This window comes from Apostichopus japonicus, chromosome 5 (genome assembly GCF_037975245.1).
Source record: "Apostichopus japonicus isolate 1M-3 chromosome 5, ASM3797524v1, whole genome shotgun sequence".
Classification (NCBI taxonomy): domain Eukaryota; kingdom Metazoa; phylum Echinodermata; class Holothuroidea; order Aspidochirotida; family Stichopodidae; genus Apostichopus; species Apostichopus japonicus.
Window position 1 is genome coordinate 24,110,952 of NC_092565.1, and position 19,721 is coordinate 24,130,672.

Below are 19,721 nucleotides of genomic sequence, written 5' to 3' on the forward strand. Positions count from 1 at the left end.
ATAATACTAATTGATAAGGACTGCTCACAGTCCGAAGTATTGTAACTTGCAATCTTCCCTATCTCTGCATTGGTAAGCCTGTATATCATATTTGTTGGATAATAATAAATCTAGAATTCTTTTTTGATTTCAATTTCTGCTATGTGTGATAATATGATAACTCATAAAAAAGTGCTTTAGTTTGTCAAATTATGCTTTTATTTTTTGGGGTTATCTGTGTATTTACTGCTGGAGATCTGATTTCCTTTTTTTGCGTTGTCAGAATCTGTTGTAGATGCTTGCAGCAACAAGCTCTTACAGTCGTGGTTGCGGACATTTGCTGGAAACATTCTAGAGGTCCTGCATGCCCTTGATGTTGAATATAATACTCAAGTTGGAGAGATGGCCCTGAAAGTGATCTTTAAGAAAGCAGAAGATAACTCCTTAATCAAAGATTTTGATCTATTAGATGAGAAGTAAGAAAAGTCAATTTTTCCTAAATAATGACAAGCAAATATTTTTTGTACAATGAATAAGTTACTGGAAATGACTTGAAGTTTATGATAAACCTTGAAGTATGTTCATGGTTATAATCCACAATATCCAGGCTTTTGAATGATATTCTGCTTCTTCAATTTAGAAAATGAAATGCCATTGTTTATTTGATCATTTGCTTCACCTCAATTATGAATTCAACAGATTATGAGTTATGGGGGCAACCTTTTATAAGTTAAAGTTACTAGAATATGGTTGCATTCTCAAGTTCCAACAGTCTTCATCTAATGAAGTATATGTTTTTATTTGTTTCAGTCATGTGATACCATCAGATAAGCTAGACAGTGAAGCTGTCCTTTATTGGAAATGCATGTGTGCTCATTTTACATCACTGGAAGTCAGAGGTGAAGAACAGATGGATAAAGTGTTGCCTAGCGTTTCAGACTTCTGTGATTACATTCATACGTAAGTACAATGATAGCGTTAGTTGCGTGCATTTTGCATAATATTTGTTAGAAAGAGGGAAGCTGGAAACATGAAATGTTACCCTAGTTCACTGAAACCTGCACCTAGAATGACAAAATGAGAAAAATCAAAGGTTTTTCAAAATAAAACAAGATGGCATTACATTTAATTTGAGAAGAGATGCAGTTGCTTACGACCCACAACTTTCAAGATCAATGAGTCTGCTTAACCAATTGTTACTATTCTGGCAATTGTTTTTTGCAGAATTTTTAATTTAAACATTTACCGTGGTTATTTAACCTTTTTTCACTTTGCTGGATTTTGTGATGATTAAGTGATGATTAATCTATGTTTCTATTCAGCTATATGAAGAAAATCAAGCCAAGGGCCTTGAATGAAACAGAAATTGAGAGGGCTTTGGAACAAGAGTTTGTGTCTGCTCAACTTCTTAAGATCGCTAGCCTTATGGATATGTCTGATGAAGTCGGAAGGTAAGATTGTATTAAGATCGCTAGCCTTATGGATATGTCTGATGAAGTCAGAAGGTAAGATTGCAGGCAGGGCTCATTTTCAAGGGCTGTCCTGGGGTCCTAGACAATTAAACCTTCCAGCTGAGAAGTAAAATCTATCGTTGCAGTTTTCCAAGAGATAAACAGTTCTCTTACAATGAAGCACTCACACAGGTTTGGCATAAAACATTGATGTTATACAAAGACATACTTCACTGTTTACGTCAAGTTTCTGTCAGCTGCAGAGAAATGTCCATTTTATTTGAACGATCAGCAGGTACATTTCTACTAATTTTTGTCCAGACCTAGTATAATGTTGTCTCTGGAGTATCTGTGGTACTTTCATAATGTTTGTAAAGTGACAGACAACCATTTTGAAAGTTTCATCATAATATAAAGTTAACAGGTACTACTTGTGTGTTTTTCTTTGATTCAAATTGTTGTAACAACTGTTGTATGTGTGCTATATTTGGGTTGCACAAGTAGCCATGGTAAATAAATACACAAAACAACATGACACATTTATCTCAGCATTCATGTCAGTAATTGGTCTGAACTTCTCACAAAGAATATACACTATCCCAGTGATGCCATGAATGCACTAAAGTACTAAACATATATCAGTGTAATAATATATATCACAGTATGGCAGAAATGTGACTGGAATGTTAATTGTCCTTTGTTACAGGAAGAAGATGGATGAGTTGACTAGAGAGTTGATGCTGTCACCCAACATCCCTGCATCTCTGGTCGAGCACCTTGCGACTATCTTCAACAAAATCAACACAAGCAACGAAATCAAAGTGTCTGCCATGGCTGAGATCATCTCGGACATCAGAGAACCAATCTCATTGGTGGAGACCAGTATCTCTGATGATGAGATCAGACAAAGAGAAATAAAGGTCTTCTTATCTTAATATTCCTCTATTATCTCTCAGATTCTGCAGTTTTGATTTGTGAGTTGTTTGGAAAGCTTACATTTGCAAGTCTTGTGTGCCCAAGCATATATCATAGCAGTACTTGCTGCTATTAATGTTGTTAATAATGGATGTGCAAACCCTGAGATAGTCGTGTGTTCTGAAGCAGATACCAGCCACTAGTTTAAACCTGTCATAGCATGTATGAATTAAGGGTAGAAGTTGCTAGTGTATAAAAGCTGGTTTAAACATATTAACACTGTTAATGCACCATTATCTACAAAGATTAATATGTCATAGCATTGGAATTCAACATCGCACCAGTTGGTTAATGTATCAGGAGGCAGCTTGAATATCATAATGTAGTCTTAGAAACGAAATGTTACCACTTGCATTTCACACCTCTCTTTCTACACTAAACACAGCCAAGTGTTTACTTGCAACCAGATTAATAGGTAAGTACTTCAATATGATGCTCAAATATTTTTTTCTTTATTTTTTTGTTTTGTCCACAAAGGGTATCATTAACTGATAATTCTGTCCAATAAACTTTCCTTTTTAAATGTGAGTTCGTAATCTTTACATATCTATAATTTGATCTTCCTCAGCTCGCTGGAGTTAAGATGGAGCTTAACGTTGCCAAGGATGAATTGGAAGAGACTGTCAGCAAGCAGGACTTTGAAAGAGCCGCCGAGCTGAAACAGAGAATCGAGGAGTTGGAAATGACTCGAGAGTCACTTCTGGAGGAAACCATGAATAAGACGGTAGCTCAAGAAGTGAGAACGGAGAAGGTAAATATGCCCTTCAAAACAATGTTATTATACCTGGCCAAGATACAATCTAGTTTAGTCAGTTAATAACCGGTTAATACATTATGACAATGTTATTATATCTGGCCAAGATACCATCTAGTTTATGTCAGTTAATAACCGGTTAATACATTATGACAATGTTATTATACCTGGCCAAGATACCATCTAGTTTAGTCAGTTAATAACCGGTTAATACATTATGACAATGTTATTATACCTGGCCAAGATACCATCTAGTTTATGTCAGTTAATAACCGGTTAATACATTATGACAATGTTATTATACCTGGCCAAGATACCATCTAGTTTAGTCAGTTAATAACCGGTTAATACATTATGACAATGTTATTATACCTGGCCAAGATACCATCTAGTTTATGTCAGTTAATAACCGGTTAATACATTATGACAATGTTATTATACCCGGCCAAGATACCATCTAGTTTAGTCAGTTAATAACCGGTTAATACATTATGACAATGTTATTATACCTGGCCAAGATACCATCTAGTTTAGTCAGTTAATAACCGGTTAATACATTATGACAATGTTATTATATCTGGCCAAGATACCATCTAGTTTATGTCAGTTAATAACCGGTTAATACATTATGACAATGTTATTATACCTGGCCAAGATACCATCTAGTTTAGTCAGTTAATAACCGGTTAATACATTATGACAATGTTATTATACCTGGCCAAGATACCATCTAGTTTATGTCAGTTAATAACCGGTTAATACATTATGACAATGTTATTATACCTGGCCAAGATACCATCTAGTTTAGTCAGTTAATAACCGGTTAATACATTATGACAATGTTATTATACCTGGCCAAGATACCATCTAGTTTATGTCAGTTAATAACCGGTTAATACATTATGACAATGTTATTATACCCGGCCAAGATACCATCTAGTTTAGTCAGTTAATAACCGGTTAATACATTATGACAATGTTATTATACCTGGCCAAGATACCATCTAGTTTATGTCAGTTAATAACCGGTTAATACATTATGACAATGTTATTATACCTGGCCAAGATACCATCTAGTTTAGTCAGTTAATAACCAGTTAATACATTATGGTTGATTTGACTTTATTGTTACAAAGGCTGTTTTGCATTTGGTCAATAATTTTACTTGCTGAAACTTAGACAGTTGCTCAGATCCAGTACAAAGAAATCATTTATAGATCTCATAATAAGAATCCTTTTAATGCACATGTTACCATATTTTGCAATGCTCCAACATGCAATAAACAGATTTAGAAATAAGAAAAGAAATTACCTAGGTGACCACCATCCATGTAAGACTAATTTTGGTTTCAACGTAAATGTTAATTTTTTTTTTAAATCTTAAATTTTATTTCTGTTAATTATGTTTTTAATCGTAGACTGATGCTGTGACTCTCTTCAAGTGCCTAACCATCTCTAGCGAGATTTTAAAATCCATCACCATGAAGGAATTAAATCCTACCCTGGTTACCTTGATGGACACATTGGTAAGTATATTGTTTACATTGTCAGGTATAGTTGATTTCTTTCCTTTGAGTAAAGTCAATCATAATTCAATTCTAGAGGTATTACAGAGTGTAGAAGGAATATTGATATAAGCACTTTGCTAGGAAAATGGTGGTCTCCATTGGAGAAAATATCCCAACAGTGTATGAAATATAAAATATCAATTTTTAGCCGAAGAAGCCTTTTGTTTTAAACTTAAAAGTATTAAAAGGACACTTCAAGAGGAGAGATGTCTTTATGACTAATAAGAGAGGAACACAATTTAATCATGCTATTGGCACTCATCTCTATCCTGTCATTTTCAAGAGCCATCTTCTCAATGGTGACCATCCTTGCATAAAGAAACACATTCATTTGTCCTCCTCCTTTGTTTCTCTCTCTTTCTTGTTGTGTGACTAGGTTGTACCCTGCATCAAGAATGAAGATACCTCTGTGAGAAACATGGCTGTTCAGTCTCTTGGGTTAGCCTGTCTTCTGAATAAAGACTACGCCCTGAAACATCTGCTACTGTTTGTACAGGTCGGTTGCCCATTTCCATTTGCTTCGTCAAAGAATGACCGCATAGGGTATAATTTTGAGCAGTTCCGGTCTAAATCTTAATGTTCATCCACTGATTTATAATATATTGTAATTAGTCCATCCAAAAAAACAGAAGTTACATTTTAGGATATTGAACGAAAATTGCCAGACTTTTGTCAATGTTTTAGTAATGAACCTAAATGGAGTTTCTTATCTACTTCTGTTTTGCAATAAGTTGGAATACGACACACACAAAAAATGACTTCTAAGAAGAAAATACACCATAAGGACAATTTGCAGCATGATGTAAAATGTTCCACACAGTGTTGAGCTTTTGTTATCTTTGACGGCACCAGTCCACGTCTCTGATGGCACCAGTCTTCCGTCCAGAGTACAGATACGATATTTCCATAACAGAAATTTACCATTAACTATATCATGTTTCATTATGGATGAAAACCTCTCTAAACACATTAACAGCTTAAAAGCAACTGTCCCTATTAAGTTAACATCTTCAGCTTACCATGGTAGAGAAATGTGTTATCGTCTATGAAAGTAATGCAAGAGACTTAATTTCTTCAGTCTGCTACAAATCTGGAATGTGAAACTGATATCTGGGGAAGTAATTCCTGAATTTGTGTATTTATGTTGTTTTTGCTTGATCACTCTCAATTTAAAGATTTGGCAGATTGACCACGAATTTATCCAGACGACAGCTCTGAAGGTCATCCTGGATCTACTGCTGACGTTTGGCTTTGAGGCTTTGCAGATCTCGACTTCAAAAACATCAGTCGGTGAAGAGGAAGAAGAAGAGGAAGTTGAAGAGTGTGAAGATGGAGAGAATAAAGATGAGGAACAGAAGACTGGAACACCTCTGAATAGCATTCTGGCAATCTTGACCAAGCAGCTGGACAGCGAGGTAAGAGAAATTAAAAACAGTTGGTCCATGGTTGTTGTGGTGTCTATTTTGTGGTATTGCATGGTAGTGTCTTGAAGGTCCTGGAGGGACGGGGGAGGGAATGGGGGTGGACAGGTGTTGGGTTAATATAGATGTAGGAGAAAGAGAGAGTGGTAGACCAAACAGCTGAGCAGCCTGGAACAAAATACAGAAGTTGTTTGATGGCTACTTTTTGGTGGTTAAAAGTGAGATGTTGTGGACAAGACAGTGGGTTGATTATTTTGGTGGTCTGTATTGCATCATGCATACTGTCAGCCTCAATAAGACAGTGAAGTTGCAACTAACTATGCATTTATATTTGAAAGTAAGTAGGTGTAATTTATGTTATTTTGTTCATTCATGTGAATCATCCCCAGAACAATCTCTACATTTTGAAAAGTTTGTGAAATTCTTGGTAGATTCTCCAAACTTAATACGTCTTTTCCTGTGGGAGTGGATGGGATTGAGGAATGGGAATTTCTGCAGAAGTACTTTTAATAGCTCATGCCTTAAAACTTCTTGGAAACTTTTATCAGATGTGGCCAGGAAGGGGGAGGATGAATGGGATGCAGGGAATTAAGATTGATGTAAGTTGGCAGTTGATAGTTGCAGAATCCTTTGAGGTACTCACTGCATGCCGTTTAACACCTACAGTCATCAATCATATCAATCAATTGGACACATCCAGTAATGCCCAAGGAGACTGTACAGCTGTATTGAGACCTGTACATGGTATAATATTGTCCAAGGCTTCATTTCATTGATAATATTATCTTTTTAACTGACATACTTTATGCTACCAGAGTCCAGATTTGAGAACCTTTGCTGCAGAAGGAATTGCCAAGTTACTTCTGGCTGGTCGGATTGCTAGTCCTAAGCTGCTCTCACGCCTGCTTCTGCTCTGGTACAACCCAACAACAGAGGATGACACCAGGCTTCGTCAATCTCTCGCTATCTTCTTCAATATGTATGCGTTTGCTGATCGGTGAGTCTTATAATCTTTAATTTTCCTTTCAATCAATAGTTGCCTGCTTTATCTTCCCGTTCTTGCCATCTATACGGGTGTTACATTTGTTTTATCATCACGCCTTTAAACTTTTATTCTTTAATTCTCTGATACTCTCTTGTTTGCCATTCTTATGTCTTTTTACTCTCTATCATCTTGTATTTGTCTTATATGTACTTATGCGAGCTTGTATTTTCCCTTTTGGGATGAAATAAAGTTTTACTTACTTACTTACTTACTTTTCTCCCTTTATGTGTAACTTGCTTATTTACAGACAGTTGTGATGGTTAAGCTAGAGATACATCAAATCATGCCTAGTAGCCATAGAATCATAAAACATTCAAACTACAGGTAAAGGCAAGAGATACATCAAATAATGCCTAGTAGCCATAGAATCATAAAGCATTCCTTGTTTGAGTTGCCATGTGAAAGATCCATCAAGTGACCTATGACCTATTAACAATATGTAAATAACACCCGCTGTGAACAAATATGTGGATCATTCTGGATTATAACAAGGTTTTCCATCTTGGTTGTCATTCCAGAGGAAATCTTTGTAATTGGAGCAATAAGGCATGTTCTACATGTTCTGTGTGATGTGAAGTGTCATTTTCAGTTTCATTTAATAGTTCAGATTTGCATCAGTTTCATGGATTGCCATGTCTTGACCATTTATGCAAACCATCAGTCACAACACAATTTTCTTTGACCAAAGAATAAGCTATACTATGTTAGTAACAATTGTGCTCATTTCGATTCAGTTTTACTTTTTCTACTTGACAGTTTAAGTAACTTTTTTATACTTTTTTTTTAAAACTTTGTGATTGTGTTTTTTTGTTTGTTATAAGATGATCAGAATAAGCACATAATCGTATAAGCTTCCTATAAGTCTTGAAGGTTAGACCTGAAAGTTTGTCCACAAAAACTTTGCAATTTCGTTATAAATTGAAAAGGACACTCATGACACAAATGTCCTCTTACTGTAGTTCCCATCAGGAGTCTTTTGAAGAAGCTTTCCTACCGACCTTGCAGACCCTCTTCAATGCCCCCATGTCATCCCCCCTGGCTGAGATTAGTGACAGCAATGTGGCTCAATTCCTGGTGCACCTCACTGATTTTAGAAATCTCAAGCAAGATGCTCAACAACAGAATATGCAGGTAAATTCAATGCTATGAGCTCTTTGGTGAGACTTTGACAAGGAGTAGGATGTAATGTAAGGGAGACATGAAGAGCAAGCAGGGAATGGCTGATGTATGTATTGTATGTATTTTAGATCCTCCTGCAAGCAGGGGCTGGCTGATGTATGTATGTATTGTATGTATTTCAGATCCTCCTGCAAGCAGGGAATGGCTGATGTATGTATTGTATGTATTTTAGATCCTCCTGCAAACAGGGGCTGGCTGATGTATGTATCTATTGTATGTATTTTAGATCCTCCTGCAAGCAGGGGCTGGCTGATGTATGTATCTATTGTATGTATTTTAGATCCTCCTGCAAGCAGGGGCTGGCTGATGTATGTATTGTATGTATTTTAGATCCTCCTGCAAGCAGGGGCTGGCTGATGTATGTATTGTATGTATTTCAGATCCTCCTGCAAGCAGGGAATGGCTGATGTATGTATTGTATGTATTTTAGATCCTCCTGCAAGCAGGGGCTGGCTGATGTATGTATGTATTGTATGTATTTTAGATCCTCCTGCAAGCAGGGGCTGGCTGATGTATGTATGTATTGTATGTATTTTAGATCCTCCTGCAAGCAGGGGCTGGCTGATGTATGTATTGTATGTATTTCAGATCCTCCTGCAAGCAGGGAATGGCTGATGTATGTATTGTATGTATTTTAGATCCTCCTGCAAGCAGGGGCTGGCTGATGTATGTATGTATTGTATGTATTTTAGATCCTCCTGCAAGCAGGGGCTGGCTGATGTATGTACGTATTGTATGTATATTAGATCCTTCTGCAAGCAGGGGCTGGCTGATGTATGTATGTATTGTATGTATTTAAGATCCTCCTGCAAGCAGGGGCTGGCTGATGTATGTACGTATTGTATGTATTTTAGATCCTCCTGCAAGCAGGGGCTGGCTGATGTATGTATGTATTTTAGATCCTCCTGCAAGCAGGGGCTGGCTGATGTATGTATGTATTGTATGTATTTCAGATCCTCCTGCAAGCAGGGGCTGGCTGATGTATGTACATATTGTATGTATATTAGATCCTCCTGCAAGCAGGGGCTGGCTGATCTATGTATCTATTGTATGTATATTAGATCCTCCTGCAAGCAGGGGCTGGCTGATGTATGTATGTATTGTATGTATTTCAGATCCTCCTGCAAGCAGGGGCTGGCTGATGTATGTACATATTGTATGTATATTAGATCCTCCTGCAAGCAGGGGCTGGCTGATCTATGTATCTATTGTATGTATATTAGATCCTCCTGCAAGCAGAGGCTGGCTGATGTATGTATGTATTGTATGTATTTTAGATCCTCCTGCAAGCAGGGGCTGGCTGATGAATGTATGTATTGTATGTATTTCAGATCCTCCTGCAAGCAGGGGCTGGCTGATGTTTGGACGTATTGTATGTATTTTAGATCCTCCTGCAAGCAGGGGCTGGCTGATGTATCTACGTATTGTATGTTTATTAGATCCTCCTGCAAGCAGGGTCTGGCTGATGTATGTATGTATTGTATGTATTTTAGATCCTCCTGCAAGCAGGGGCTGGCTGATGTATGTATGTATTGTATATATTTCAGATCCTCTTGCAAGCAGGGGCTGGCTGATGTATGTATCTATTGTATGTATATTAGATCCTCCTGCAAGCAGGGGCTGGATGATGTATATGTATGTATGGTATGTAATTTAGATCCTCCTGCAAGCAGGGCTGGCTGATGTATGTATGTATTGTATGTATTTTAGATCCTCCTGCAAGCAGGGGCTGGCTGATGTATGTACATATTGTATGTATATTAGATCCTCCTGCAAGCAGGGGCTGGCTGATGTATGTACATATTGTATGTATATTAGATCCTCCTGCAAGCAGGGGCTGGCTGATGTATGTATGTATTGTATGTATTTTAGATCCTCCTGCAAGCAGGGGCTGGCTGATGTATGTACATATTGTATGTATATTAGATCCTCCTGCAAGCAGGGGCTGGCTGATCTATGTATCTATTGTATGTATTTTAGATCCTCCTGCAAGCAGGGGCTGGCTGATGTATGTATGTATTGTATGTATTTTAGATCCTCCTGCAAGCAGGGGCTGGCTGATGTATGTATGTATTGTATGTATTTCAGATCCTCCTGCAAGCAGGGGCTGGCTGATGTATGTACACATTGTATGTATATTAGATCCTCCTGCAAGCAGGAGCTGGCTGATCTATGTATCTATTGTATGTATATTAGATCCTCCTGCAAGCAGGGGCTGGCTGATGTATGTATGTATTGTATGTATTTTAGATCCTCCTGCAAGCAGGAGCTGGCTGATCTATGTATCTATTGTATGTATATTAGATCCTCCTGCAAGCAGGGGCTGGCTGATGTATGTATGTATTGTATGTATTCTAGATCCTCCTGCAAGCAGGGGCTGGCTGATGTATGTATGTATTGTATGTATTTCAGATCCTCCTGCAAGCAGAGGCTGGCTGATGTATGGACGTATTGTATGTATTTTAGATCCTCCTGCAAGCAGGGGCTGGCTGATGTATGTACGTATTGTATGTTTATTAGATCCTCCTGCAAGCAGGGGCTGGCTGATGTATGTATGTATGTATTGTATGTATTTTAGATCCTCCTGCAAGCAGGGGCTGGCTGATGTATGTATGTATTGTATATATTTCAGATCCTCTTGCAAGCAGGGGCTGGCTGATGTATGTATCTATTGTATGTATATTAGATCCTCCTGCAAGCAGGGGCTGGATGATGTATATGTATGTATGGTATGTAATTTAGATCCTCCTGCAAGCAGGGGCTGGCTGATGTATGTATGTATTGTATGTATTTTACATCCTCCTGCAAGCAGGGGCTGGCTGATGTATGTACATATTGTATGTATATTAGATCCTCCTGCAAGCAGGGGCTGGCTGATGTATGTATGTATTGTATGTATTTTAGATCCTCCTGCAAGCAGGGGCTGGCTGATGTATGTATGTATTGTATGTATTTTAGATCCTCCTGCAAGCAGGGGCTGGCTGATGTATGTATGTATTGTATGTATTTTAGATCCTCTTGCAAGCAGGGGCTGGCTGATGTATGTACATATTGTATGTATATTAGATCCTCCTGCAAGCAGGGGCTGGCTGATGTATGTACCTATTGTATGTATATTAGATCCTCCTGCAAGCAGGGGCTGGCTGATGTACGTATGTATTGTATGTATTTTAGATCCTCCTGCAAGCAGGGGCTGGCTGATGTATGTATGTATTGTATGTATTTCAGATCCTCCTGCAAGCAGGGGCTGGCTGATGTATGGACGTATTGTATGTATTTTAGATCCTCCTGCAAGCAGGGTCTGGCTGATGTATGTATGTATGTATGTATGTATGTATGTATGTATGTATGTATGTGTGTATGTATTGTATGTATTTTAGATCCTCCTGCAAGCAGGGGCTGGCTGATGTATGTATGTATTGTATATATTTCAGATCCTCTTGCAAGCAGGGGCTGGCTGATGTATGTATACATGTATTCTAGATCCTCCTGCAAGCAGGGGCTGGCTGATGTATGTATTGTATGTATTTCAGATCCTCCTGCAAGCAGGAACTCGCGAAGAAGCCTCATTGGCTTAACAAAGCCGCAAGCTGACCGAAGTCAGTCTCTAAGATTCATATTTAAAGTCCATGATTATGAATTGTCAATTGTCAACAACTCTGTAACTGGATGGCATACATTAATCTTGGTGTGACTCGAACTGGGGACCTTATGATTGGAAGGCACCGGCGTTAACCACTGAGCTAGCACTCCTTAATGATGGTAATCTTGGTCCCAAACGATACAGTCACTGGACCCTCATCCACCAGTGTCATAAACAGTTATAAATAAGTGAGGTATCCTCACCCTCTCCACAATCCATCTCTTCACCCCTCCCCTCACCCCTCCCCTTATTTAGTTTTCTTTTTATAAATTTTTATAGATGAACATGTTTTTGTCATTCTTCTTTTTTGGCAGGAAACTTCTGTACATGACAGCCTAAGTATTAAGATCTGCAATTCCGTCTTGGCAGACCCTGCGTCTCCAGGAGTCAGGATACTTTGCCGGACCCTAAACCTGTTGCACATCACCATGACCAACCAAAGCCTCATTCGAGACCTTCAGACACTGGCCAACAAAATGATTCGGGTATCATTTTGATCTCTTTTCTTTCACACCATTTTAATTTTTTTATTTCGTTGTTTCATTCACTCCTTTCTTTGCACTTGAATTCATCACTTATTAACATTTTTCAAAAAAACTATAATAAATCTGTCAACACTTGCTGGATTGTTTTTTTTTGTTTTTCGACGAACCTTGTTGTCAAGTTTCAAGTTTTGCAGCCAGCAGATATAACCACAGTCAGTGTTTTGATGGAATACTAGTACCAGTGTATGGTATAAATTGTTTCCTTGTTATGAAGCATATAAAGATGCTACTTCCAGTTTTCATGCACACAGGAGCTGAATATATTCTGGCCTCACTGTCAACATTTTAGCACGATAGTGTAAGCTAATAGTCATGTGAAAATCACATTTTATTTCTCTGAATAATCTTCAAGCTTGAACACTTTTAGGTTTTCTTTCAATGAGTGCCAAATACTTTTTGGTTGAGGTTGGGTAAATGACAAATACCTACAACTTGTCTCTTGGATGAATTTCAGGATTTCTTTGGAAGAATGTCAAATACATTTTAAGTTGTCTTTGTATAAATGCCTCTGAAAATGCTTTAGTTTGTTGCTTTGGGCTTTTGTAGGATTCTGATGATAAGGTGAACAGAAACATACTGAAGAAGTTTGTTAAGAAGATGGAGGATAAGATGCAGGATGCAGATGAATCAGCTGTTGATGGGGAGGAAGAGGAGAGAGAGGCAGAGGCATCGATGGTTGAGAAGACTGACATAGAAGATAAAGAAAACAGAGAAGTGGAGACGGAGGAAAACACTGAAGACGAACAACCGAACCAGGTAAATTATAATCCACGTTGACTGATAAACAACAGATAACAATAGATGTACTACAAGATGTGAGGTTAACAAATGACAGATAACAATAGATCTACTGAAAGATGTGAAGTTAACAAATGGCAGATAACAATAGATGTACTTAAAGATGTGAAGTTAACAACGACAGATAACAATAGATCTACTAAAAGATGTGAAGTTAACAAATGACAGATAACAATAGATGTAGTGTTCATTTCATTTACAAGGTCAACTTTATCTGTTCTACATTTTATACGTTTGGAGAATCTGTTTGCTGAAAAACATTTAACAAAGTTTAGACTGCTCTGTTCTTCAGGTTAAATTCTTATTATTTCAATGTTTTCTGGTACGCACAACTATAAACAATACAGAAGATAAATTCTTTTGATTAAGAGTTATACAACAATTCATAATTTTTTTTTTATGTGTATGTAGATACTGAAAGACCTTCCATATATGCCTCACATTGTCTGTAACTTCACATTCTGTTCAAAGCTCTATTTTGAGACTTATTGTAAATTTGATTTTCACACTAATCGAGTGTTCCTCAAGCTAATTTCAGTGGTTACAAATAATTGGTTCCTAGTTCATGAGTTATTAAAATATATATTTGTTCCAAAAGACAATGTTTTCATCCCACAACCTTGATGTGACAGTTGATTATTTCATTGTGCCTGGTGCATTTTTTGTGATTAAACTAATGATTTATGTTACCTGATGTACAGTACCTGATTTAAGGTCCCTGATGTATAGTACATGATGTACGGTACCTGATGTATGGTACCCGACGTACGGTACCTGACGAACAGTACCTGACGTACGCTGCTTGACGTACGGTACCCCACGTACGCTACCCGACGTACGCTACCCCGACGTACGCTACCAGACGTACGCTACCCGACGTACGCTGCTTGACGTACGCTACCCCACGTACGGTACCCCACGTACGCTACCAGACGTACGCTACCCGACGTACGGTACCCCACGTACGGTACCCCACATACGGTACCCCACGTACGGTACCCGACGTACGTTACCCCGACGTACGCTACCAGACGTACGCTACCGACGTACGCTGCTTGACGTACGGTACCCGACGTACGGTACCTGATGTACCGTACCCGACGTACGGTACCCGACGAACGGTACTCGACATACGGTACCCGATGTACAGTTCCCTATGTACGGTACCTGATGCTTGACCCTCGGATTTGGTACCACCAGACCTGGATATCAATGCCGAATAAATGTATAAACAAAGTCCAAGGACAGTTATCTTCAGAATGCGACTTGGATATTTGTATATTTGATTTGTATATCCAGTGATATGCTCATTTCACCTTCCATAACCATTCATGTCCCTGCTTGCTTCATTTCTTGTCTCCAGAAGAAACCAGACGATACAGCAGCCGGCTGTAACAGACTGAAAGAGACTACGGAAACTGGTATGAAATATTGTTAATGCAGAAAGTTTATCTATCCCCCTACACCCTCCTTCCTCCCCTCACCCTCCTGACAAAAATCCTTTCATAAAACAAATTTCTGGAACGATCTCCTTTTGAGGTGTTTCAAATACTTGTTAAGCTGTACTTGAACCTCTGCAGAGAAATGACTGACCTGTTACTGTGTGAGAGAAATACCCTGCACTCTATTCACTTACTTTTGATGAAGCAGAACCCTTTTTGCCCATTTCTCAACTCTAAATTTATGATATTCATGTATATCAAATAGTTACTTTCCAATTATTCTTGTGTTTATTATTTTCATTGCTATTTCTGATCAAAAGAGTAATTGATTTCATCAAGTTCCTCTCTGAATGATTCACTTTAATTTTGTCGCAGAACCTTCATTCAAGACTCCAGCAGTTCCTAGAAGTAAAGGAAGAAGCAAGAAAACACCAGCTACGAAGGGCAAGGCTTCAAAGGCAAAACAATCCAAGTAAGATTTATCTTAATGTGTTTAGTCTTTGAATAGTAAATGAGTGGTTGAGGGGGGGGAAGGGTGGTTGGGGTGGGAAGGGGGGAGGGAGGTAGTAAAGCAGATGGGAAAGGGGCTTAAAGTTAGTCAAAGTGTTATTGTGGTCGACATTGATTAAGAAATGTGAGTGACGCATCGTGTGTTAAAATAAGAAAAAAATCCTGTGTGAAAAATGTCTCCTTTGTAGTTTATAATATCTTGGCCTGACTTTGTTTCAGGAAAGATTCATTACCTGATGAGGAGGAAGAGACCCAACCAGCCAGAGAGAGTGGAAAGAAGACAAGAGGCAGCAGGAGGAACAAAACAGCAGCCAGTGAGAGTCAGGAGAGATTCACCTGGTAAGGGATTAGTCACTGATTGCTCTACTAGCCTGTAATTGAAGATAGGTAGGGGGGGGGGGGTATGTGGGGTGGAAGACAAGAGGCAGCAGGAGGAACAATACAACAGCCAGTGAGAGTCAGGAGAGATTCACCTGGCAAGGGATTAGTCACTGATAGCTTTACTGGCCTGTAATTGATGATAGGGCGGGGGTAGGTATTTGGGGTGGAAGACAAGAGGCAGCAGGAGGAACAAAACAACAGCCAGTGAGAATCAGGAGAGCTTCACCTGGTAAGGGATTAGTCACTGATAGCTTTACTGGCCTGTAATTGAAGATAGGGCGGGGGTAGGTATATGGGGTGGAAGACAAGAGGCAGCAGGAGGAACAATACAACAGCCAGTGAGAGTCAGGAGAGATTCACCTGGCAAGGGATTAGTCACTGATAGCTTTACTGGCCTGTAATTGATGATAGGGCAGGGGTAGGTATATGGGGTGGAAGACAAGAGGCAGCAGGAGGAACAATACAACAGCCAGTGAGAATCAGGAGAGCTTCACCTGGTAAGGGATTAGTCACTGATAGCTTTACTGGCCTGTAATTGATGATAGGGCGGGGGTAGGTATATGGGGTGGAAGACAAGAGGCAGCAGGAGGAACAATACAACAGCCAGTGAGAGTCAGGAGAGATTCACCTGGCAAGGGATTAGTCACTGATAGCTTTACTCGCCTGTAATTGAAGATAGGGCAGGGGTAGGTATATGGGGTGGAAGACAAGACGCAGCAGGAGGAACATGAGTCAGGAGAGATTCACCTGGCAAGGGATTAGTCACTGATAGCTTTACTCGCCTGTAATTGAAGATAGGGCGGGGGTAGGTATATGGGGTGGAAGACAAGACGCAGCAGGAGGAACATGAGTCAGGAGAGATTCACCTGGTAAGGGATTAGTCACTGATAGCTTTACTCGCCTGTAATTGAAGATAGGGCAGGGGTAGGTATATGGGGTGGAAGACAAGACGCAGCAGGAGGAACATGAGTCAGGAGAGATTCACCTGGTAAGGGATTAGTCACTGATAGCTTTACTCGCCTGTAATTGAAGATAGGGCAGGGGTAGGTATATGGGGTGGAAGACAAGACGCAGCAGGAGGAACATGAGTCAGGAGAGATTCACCTGGTAAGGGATTAGTCACTGATAGCTTTACTCGCCTGTAATTGAAGATAGGGCGGGGGTAGGTATATGGGGTGGAAGACAAGACGCAGCAGGAGGAACATGAGTCAGGAGAGATTCACCTGGCAAGGGATTAGTCACTGATAGCTTTACTCGCCTGTAATTGAAGATAGGGCGGGGGTAGGTATATGGGGTGGAAGACAAGACGCAGCAGGAGGATCATGAGTCAGGAGAGATTCACCTGGCAAGGGATTAGTCACTGATAGCTTTACTGGCCTGTAATTGATGATAGGGCGGGGGTAGGTATTTGGGGTCATTGCTATTAAGTGGCAGAGTAATGATTCTTTCTTAATTCTGCTTTTCTATCATTTTCCTGTCAAATAGAACTGATATCAAATTGGTGATTATTCTCTGAAATTTCACTTGAATGTTTAACTGATTAAGCTGACAATAGAAACCTGTCGAACGGGATGATGTTTATCTTCAGAAGGAAAGATATTTAGTGAAGGATGTTTCTTACGGAATAAACTTGTGAAACCTATGTTTTTAGCTCATACCAGCATGCTGGTGTGAGCTATTGTTACAGTGCGGCGTCTATCACTCTATCATTCTATCACTCTATCACTCTATCCGTCAACAATTGGTAAAACCGCTCCCACTCGCACAGTGTTTGATGGAATTTCATGAAACTTGGACACAAGGACCATTGGGTATGGGGCCATCAGAGATGGTCCGAAATTTGGGGTCAAAGGTCACCCGTGGGCCGTAATGGGCCATTTTGTGGAAATACGCAAAATGCTTCTTCTCCTACAGATTCCATGGTACAATGTTGAGGGTTTGTCACGATAGTACTATGGAAGTTTTACCTTCAGGGTGTTCATGAATTTGAGATCAAAGATCAACTAGGGGTCTTTTGTGGCCCGGGCCACGGCCCTATATTTTCAAATTGCTCCTGTTCGTACAGTGTATGGCCAGTTATAATGAAACTTGGTCACAACGTTCCTCGGGATGAGAGTTACGAGGAGTGTTCGGAAAATTGAGGTCAAAGGTCATTTAGGGGGTCATCGGGGGTCATTCTTTGTAATATTTTCAAATATCTCAATCTCCTCAAGATTTTGATGGATCATATTCAAAGTTGAACTGATGATTGTTGGATTGTGTATGAATAAGGTGATGCCTAATAATTTTTGGTCAAAAGTTAATTAATTACAATTAATCCCCATTGTTTAAAAAAATCTGAGCCTTCACCTTTTGCCAAAGCTCCTTTAATTTGTCTCCCAGTCTCTGCAGTGTTTGTTTACATTTGTGGTTTAAGCTCTGCAGAAGCTGTTAGTGGAATTAAAGCAGGACTGGAAGTTGTTATTAACTGTTGAACTGTAAGCATGAGAGCCCTATAGCCAATCAGCACTTGCCGATTCTTAGAAGTCTTTGAGCCTGAGGTACAGTATGTAGGCAGCCAGCCAAAATTTTGGCAAGGAGTGCTTCAGGTCTGCTCAGGTAGAGGGGGGAAAGTTTAATAGGGTAGGTCAGTGGTATTGTTCGAGAGAGTGGGTAAAATAGGATTTAAAGTGGGAAAATACGAATTATAGCCAGTGGTGTGGCCAGGATTCTGCTAACAGAGGGGGGGGGGGGAGGTGGGGGTTATCCCTCATGGGCCCAAAATTGGTGGAATCTGAAAAAATGGCCTACATTTTTAAGCTCGAAAAGGTATGAGCTTCTGCACCATTGGTGCTCTAGTTTCTTTTTATCTAACATGTAATAGTTCACATTTTCCATCATTCAAAGACCCTAGAAAAGTAAATGATACTTTGGATGGATGTGATCATTTGACTTTGTCTTTGTCTTTCAGTGATTCAGCTGAGAAACAGGTGACACAGGAAGAGAAACAGAAGACCAGGAGCAGCAAGAAAAAGATACAGACCCTGACCTTCAGCAGTGACTCTGAAGATGGTAGTCCTCTCGTGTGAGTTTATATCATACAAGGAACTGTTAAATTAGAAAGCATAATACTACCCCCTGCGAAAAAATATAACCTGCACCGTCTTAAGTACAGACCCTGACCTTCAGCAGTGACTCTGAAGATGGTAGTCCTCTCGTGTGAGTTTATATCATACAAAGAACTGTTAAATTACAAAGCATAATACTACCCCCTGCGAAAAAAATATAACCTACACCGTCTTCAGTACAGACCCTGACCTTCAGCAGTGACTCTGAAGATGGTAGTCCTCTCATGTGAGTTTATATCATACAAAGAACTGTTAAATTACAAAGCATAATACTGCCCCCTGCGAAAAAAAAATATAACCTACACCGTCTTCAGTACAGACCCTGACCTTCAGCAGTGACTCTGAAGATGGTAGTCCTCTCGTGTGAGTTTATATCATACAAAGAACTGTTAAATTACAAAGCATAATACTGCACCCTGCGAAAAAAATATAACCTACACCAACTTCAGTACAGACCCTGACCTTCAGCAGTGACTCTGAAGATGGTAGTCCTCTCATGTGAGTTTATATCATACAAAGAACTGTTATATTAGAAAGCATAATACTGCCCGCTGCGTAATAAATATAACCTACACCGTCTTCAGTACAGACCCTGACCTTCAGCAGTGACTCTGAAGATGGTAGTCCTCTCGTGTGAGTTTATATCATACAAAGAACTGTTAAATTACAAAGCATAATACTGCTCCCTGCGAAAAATATATAACCTACACCGTCTTCAGTACAGACCCTGACCTTCAGCAGTGACTCTGAAGATGGTAGTCCTCTCGTGTGAGTTTATATCATACAAAGAACTGTTAAATTACAAAGCATAATACTGCCCCCTGCGAAAAAAATGTAACCTACACCGTCTTCAGTACAGACCCTGACCTTCAGCAGTGACTCTGAAGATGGTAGTCCTCTCGTGTGAGTTTATATCATACAAA

The 19,721-nt window shown here is 39.4% G+C and overlaps 1 protein-coding gene across 1 annotated transcript in view; it reads left to right on the forward strand.

The window, feature by feature from the left end:
* LOC139968137 (condensin complex subunit 3-like) overlaps positions 1-19,721 on the forward strand; it is a 30,034-nt gene that overhangs the window by 6,394 nt on the left and 3,919 nt on the right. Inside the window, exons 7-22 of the mRNA XM_071972520.1 lie at positions 263-455; positions 790-939; positions 1,302-1,430; positions 2,137-2,350; positions 2,974-3,156; positions 4,578-4,685; positions 5,104-5,223; positions 5,903-6,142; positions 6,964-7,145; positions 8,153-8,324; positions 12,330-12,500; positions 13,107-13,316; positions 14,722-14,779; positions 15,176-15,272; positions 15,530-15,649; positions 18,642-18,755. Coding sequence (XP_071828621.1) covers positions 263-455; positions 790-939; positions 1,302-1,430; positions 2,137-2,350; positions 2,974-3,156; positions 4,578-4,685; positions 5,104-5,223; positions 5,903-6,142; positions 6,964-7,145; positions 8,153-8,324; positions 12,330-12,500; positions 13,107-13,316; positions 14,722-14,779; positions 15,176-15,272; positions 15,530-15,649; positions 18,642-18,755 — 2,461 coding nt within the window. The remainder of the gene's footprint in view (positions 1-262; positions 456-789; positions 940-1,301; positions 1,431-2,136; positions 2,351-2,973; positions 3,157-4,577; positions 4,686-5,103; positions 5,224-5,902; positions 6,143-6,963; positions 7,146-8,152; positions 8,325-12,329; positions 12,501-13,106; positions 13,317-14,721; positions 14,780-15,175; positions 15,273-15,529; positions 15,650-18,641; positions 18,756-19,721) is intronic.